The sequence below is a fragment of the Urocitellus parryii genome, chromosome 14 (genome assembly GCF_045843805.1).
Source record: "Urocitellus parryii isolate mUroPar1 chromosome 14, mUroPar1.hap1, whole genome shotgun sequence".
In the NCBI taxonomy this organism is placed as follows: domain Eukaryota; kingdom Metazoa; phylum Chordata; class Mammalia; order Rodentia; family Sciuridae; genus Urocitellus; species Urocitellus parryii.
The window spans coordinates 18,822,550-18,828,549 of record NC_135544.1 but is presented as its reverse complement, the minus strand read 5'-3'; the positions used below and the strand labels follow the sequence as shown (position 1 = coordinate 18,828,549).

At 40.5% G+C, this 6,000-nt stretch overlaps 1 protein-coding gene across 1 annotated transcript in view; it reads right to left on the bottom strand.

Moving 5' to 3' along the window:
* Positions 1-1,073: 1,073 nt before the first annotated feature.
* The window catches only part of LOC144250064 (prolow-density lipoprotein receptor-related protein 1-like), a 46,161-nt gene continuing 41,234 nt past the window's right edge, over positions 1,074-6,000 (bottom strand). Inside the window, exons 30-33 of the mRNA XM_077792455.1 lie at positions 5,456-5,688; positions 3,449-3,926; positions 1,801-1,903; positions 1,074-1,103 (exon numbers count right to left, since the gene is read on the bottom strand). Coding sequence (XP_077648581.1) covers positions 1,074-1,103; positions 1,801-1,903; positions 3,449-3,926; positions 5,456-5,688 — 844 coding nt within the window. The remainder of the gene's footprint in view (positions 1,104-1,800; positions 1,904-3,448; positions 3,927-5,455; positions 5,689-6,000) is intronic.

Here is a 6,000-nt window from a genome sequence, read left to right as displayed (position 1 = left end):
TTTTTATGTTTCATTGAGAACACAGTTTATATATTACCCAGAGTAATATATATAAAATATAAAATTATACTTGGGGATCTACATGAATTTATTCACCAAGACACTAAATATGAAAAATCTAGATCCAAGCAAGAAAAATTTGCCAAATAAAGCTGTTTATTACAATTTAGACTCGTGTTATTGGGTAAAAGTTCTGTGTACAGAACTTTTCATTTTCACTCCATGTTCAATTAGCCTATTGATACAGGTTCTTATAATCCCAATTTCAGCACTGGAAACAGGTTCAGGACTAAGTAATTTGTCCAAGGATGCTACTATCCAATTTTAGACAATACCCCATCTCCCATCATGGATTCAGTATCCTTGGATTCCTCACATGGGTGTGAAGTCAGTAATAACCCAAGAAGACAAACAGAGGTGTTAGCAGTCCAAGTACCTGCATGTTCCCCCAGCAGGTAAGAGCTAGTTGAGATGAATCCTGGGGCACAGCTATACTCTGTTGCTGACTACAGTCTCCATCCACTTTAATTTAAATAAGCCTTGGACAAATTATGTGTCTGAGCTACTACATCTGTAAGGATATTAACCTGTTCTAGTATTAGTTTCAGAATTGAATAAAAGCACAATAAAAACACTTTTATAAATCTTAAACAAAAATGAGTAATCACTTAACCAAAAATTTATCTGAAAGAAGAAGTGGTAGTGAACTATCATTTGAGCATTTGCTATTCTGCAGAAACTTGGCCTTTATCCTAAAAGGCAAAGAGATCACTATCTCCGGTAAAACGGGAAACAAGCCAGAGGATTAACTAGAAAAATCCTTTAAATCAGCGTTAGAGCCAAGATTCCAATGCAGAACTTCTGACTAGTACTGGGCCAGATGCTGTGGGATTCAAAGGGCTCTGTGTTTCTAAAACATATTAACAAAACCAGACAACTTTTTTCTAATTTAAGAAGCAGTTATTTTAATAAGTCATTATGATTTACCACAAGCTGTTAAGGAGATTAAAACAGCACACAACAAAATGTATAAACGATTTTCACTGGAATGTTTCAGTTCCATTTTTATAAGGTCAGTCAGTTTGTAAAGAGGTGAGCAATTCCTAGGGGAAAGGAGAGTTGGAGTTAGATAATATTCATTGCATGAGCCCAAAGCAAAGATCAAGAAGGTTAAACTAGGCAGAAGTCAGCAGAGATTACAAGGGGACCTAAGTTTTAAGGGTAATGCAAACCCTCATAACATCCTACCCCACCCCATCATGTGGAAGTCCACTAAAAGCTAATTTTTTTATTATTATTACATTTATGTTTCACCTTGTTCAAGCTGTAAGTTCTTTTTTTAAAAAATATTTTTATTTTATTAAAAAAATTTTTTTTTCATTATCAGGGGTTGAACCTGGGGGCACTCAAACACTGAGCTACGTTCCCAGTATTTTTTTTTTTGTTTTTTTTTTTTTGTATTTTATTAGAGCAAGGTCTTGCTGAGTTGCTTAGGGCCTCATAACTTGCTGAAGCTGACTTTGAACTCTCGATCCTCCTGCCTCAACCTCCCAAGCTGCTGGGATTACAGGTGTGCATCACTGTGCCCACCTCAACCTGTAGTTCTTTAAACCAGAGTCTAAGGACAATAGAGCCAACAGACAATAGCTTGAAACATAACAGCAACATTCACCAAAACCAAGAATCCCTTTAAATGGACATTAACTACTTTCACTGAACAGGAATTTTTTCAAACGGACATTTCTTTAACCACATTTCACAATCCATTAGAAAGAGACTTCCCAGCCTTCCTCAGCATACCTGTTCATCGTAGGCTTCATTGACAAAAATCTCACTATTCATTAGATTTTCTTCTTCCTGGTCATTTTCTTTATTGTAGGTCAAATTTCTGGATGATGCTGTGCTAGTTCTAGAAATCAAAGAAGCAAAGTTGAAAGAGCTATTTCTTGAGATAGAAGCTGAGATTGGGGTATGATTAGAAAAGGCCAGCTTATCCCCTATCAAAGATCATTGCTATAGAAACTATGCCTCATTTTAATCCAATGCCCACTTAAAAGTAAATGATCAGGAGTGCGCAACATTTCAATTATTCTTTGTCACAGGCATGCACTTAGCTTCAAAAACGGCATCTCTGCTCAACTGAGAGAAGCCACGTGATTGAAGTCAACCAGAACTGGATCCAAGGACAGGTACATGGTAGGTGGACAACAGTGAATGAGAAAGCAGGTGAACACAGCAGAAAGACCTGAGGTGACAATCAAGAAGCCCGAGGGTTACATCTCAGGACGGTGATGTTAACCAGTTAGCCATTCACCAGTGTTGCTTTGGGCGATGGCCTTCTCCTCAGTCTGCACAAGGCAGGCAGGACAGAGAGGTAGCTTTTAAAGCTTCCATCATCTTCACATTTCTTCATCTGTAGGTCTTTTTTTTAATATTTATTTTTTAGTTGTAGTCGGCCACAACACCTTTATTTTATTTATTTATTTTTTTGTGGTGCTGAGGATCGAACCCAGGGCCTCGCACGTGCTAGGTGAGCACTCTACCGCTGAGCCACAACCCCAGCCTCTGTACGTTCTTCAGTGTCCCTTTCTCAATGTGTTTAGTCGGTGCCTTCCATCACATCTTTTCTACTCTTACTTTTTCTGAAACCTCATTTTTTTATTCCTGCTGTATCTTCAATGACTTTCTGGCTTTGAGCCCAAACTTAGCACTTGTGCTTTAAATAATTCCTGAGTTTATTTCACCTCTAGTTATGGACTCAATGGTGATCCCCCAAGTGCCCAGCATCCATATGTTGAAGTCCTAACTCCAAATAACCCAGAATATGACTGTGGGGTCTTGAAGGAGGTAATTAAGTTAAATAGGACCACGAGGGTGAACCCTAATCCAGTACGGCAGATGTCTTTATAAGAAAAAGAGATTAGGACACAAACACACAGAGGGGAAGACTCAGGGAGGAACTGGTCATCCATCTGCCAGAAGAAAAGCCACAGAAGAAACCAATCCTGCTGACAGGGACTTCCAGCCTCCAGAATGATGAGAAATTAAATTTCTGCTGTTTATGATACCCAGTCTCCGGTATTGTGTTATGGTAGCCCTAGCAAACTAGTACACCTCCTAACAAATATGACCTCCAATCACTGGCTCTGACCTTACTGCCTCACTGAAGGGGAATTTTCTCACTTAATTTCTCAGACTCTGCCACTGACCATGGTTAAGACAGATTTTTAGCTGCATAAATACCTCAGACCTCATACAGTAGTGCTTCCCTCAGGTCTCAAAGACATGGTCCCAATTATTGTATCTCCAGGGTATCTATAGGTAAGGCTGCCTTACCACCCTAAGTCCTTCCTCAAAAGACAGATTTCTAGTGTGGACTTACGTCTTCAACTCCATTCATATCAGAAGCTAATACAATTCTCCCATGGAAACACGAGCTGATACTTACCGTTTTAATTTGTGCTCTCTTCTGAAATGTAGAAAAGCTCCCAGCGCGACCAGAACTACTGATAAGGCAGTGGTCACGCTGAATGCTATGTAGCCAGGGGTGGGTCCGTGGACTGCCTCCTCGCAGAACTCTCCACCATATTCTCTCAGACAGCTGCATTTTCTCAACTTTCCTTCTGTTGTACAGATTCCCCTCCCGTTACAGAAATCACGGCTGCAGGGCACATGTTTTGCCTTCTGAGAGTCCTCGGGCTGAACAGAAGCCCCTCTTTCCTTAGTTTCCGGGGTCTTGCTCTCTCTGGCAGGCATCAGAGTGGTTAGCGGGTTTGTGACAGGGTCTCTCATTCTTTCTGGGCCTGGGTATCCAGGTGGGGTGGACTTGGCAGCCTGGGGAGGTCGAAAAGCTTTTGGGGTCAACCTTTTGCCTGCTTCTGACTTTGTAGGTATTGATGTTGAATGAGCTTTACCTGGCTCAGTACCTGTAAACACAAGAGGTATGTGATATGGGTAGAGTTTACACACACACACACACACACACACACACACACACACACGTGCCCTTTTATTTCTTGTGGCAGGGACTCATTACATTGCTTAGGGCCTCACAAAGTTGTTGAGGCTGGCTTTGAACTTGCTATCCTCCTGCCTCAGCCTCCTGAGCCACTGGGATTACAGATATGTGCCATGGCATCGGGCCTACCATTGCTTTTGATTAAACAAAACACTGTAAAGTCATACAGATATAGAGATATGAGGTGTCCCCCCAAAAGCTCCTATGTTAATGCAGAAATATTTGGAGGTAAAATGATTTGACGGTGAGAACTTTAACCTGATCAGCCCATCCTAGTTTGAATGGACTGAGTGGTGATCGTAGGCAGGGTAGGGCACGGCTAGAGGAAGTGACCACAAGGGGACATGCTCTGGAAGGGTTCATCTTCCTTGTAGCCCCTTCCCCTTCCTCTCCCTCTGCCTCCTAGCTGTCACGAGGAAAGAGGTTTCCTCTACCATGTCCTTTGAGAATGATGTTCTTCCTTACTTTGGGCCCAAAGCTATGAAGTCAGCTCTTTGTAGACTCAGACCTCAAATAAAATTTTCCTCCTCTAAGTTATTCTTGTCAGGTATTTTGATAAAAGCTGACAAAAAGCTAATGGTAGAATCAACTCTGGGAATCAAAATTCATTTTCTTTCCTATTTAAGAGAAAGTGACTAGGGATTAAAATAGCTATTTGTCCTTCCAGATAGTCAGGTTTTAAGAAGTGAATTTAGATTGAGAAGTGAGTGAGAACTCTTCACTGTAAGATTCCTGATTCCATTTCCAAATCTTTTTCGTTAGTGGTTCTGACCAGTTTCAGTAGAGCACTCACTTCCCTTCAATTCTGTAGATTATGGGGCTTGGATACCACTGAAACAGTAGCTCTGGAACGTCAGGATGGTGATTACAGAATTATACGTATTATGGTCACTCAGCTAACTGGCCATGGCCTTTCCATGAAGACACTATTTGAGATCCATTTACAGTTAGTATTTAAGTACCAACATGACAGTACTGAGCACCAGCAAGACAGATTTATGTAAGTTCTCTTGCATTTCTTAATAAACCTATGAGCTGAAAATAAAGTTGTTACCACTTTAAAAGAGGGAAACCAAAGACAGGTCAAATAGTTTTTTCTCAACCTCCCTCCACTAGGTTATGGTTACCATGTCATCAATTTAAATCGACTGAATCAAATCTAGGTTAAATAAGGGCCCTTTTAGATGACATAACTTGCCCTTTGAAGTTCCCTATCATGTTGCTGTCCTGTTGTCAAATCAGATTTACGCAAGAAATACAGAATAATCTATATGCAATTGCCCATAGGTAGAAATTTCATATTGTTCAAGTTTCAAGAATCAGGTGATAAGAAGGTAACAATGTAGAGGATAAAAACTTGAGGAGTCCTATAGAATGAGATGTAACTGAAAGTCACGTACGCTGATGCATAATAGGTCTTGGTCTGTAGTAACTCACAGTTCATTTCATCGGATCCATCCAGACAATCAGCGTGACCATCACAAACTTGCTCCGTGGAAATGCATTTCTCACCATCCTTACAAGATTTTGATGACTCCGAGCACCCGACAGACTCAAAGCATTTGTTTGCATCGGCCAAGTAGTACCCACTGGGACACTTGCAAGTCTGTCCCTCAGGGTTTGGTAGACAGATATGGCTACATCCTCCGTTGTCCTTTGAGCAGCTGTTACTACCTGAGGATCCACCCCACCCCCAAACATATTGAGTTAGATTAGGTTTCAGAAGAATCTGTGGTTAATGAATTGAGCCCACATTGTTGACATTAATCTCTTAATTTTATCTCTTCTTACTTTATTAAACCCATGATCACCCTCCCAAAGTATTCAGTTAGGTATTCCAATTGTGTCTATGAGATAGGTAGAGAAAAACACATGAGCATTCTCATGTTGAAATTTCAAGTCTCAGTTAACACGAAAAAAAGATACTAGTGTCAATGAATAGAATAAAGACTAGCTCCATGTTTGGGTTAAAATTGTATTTC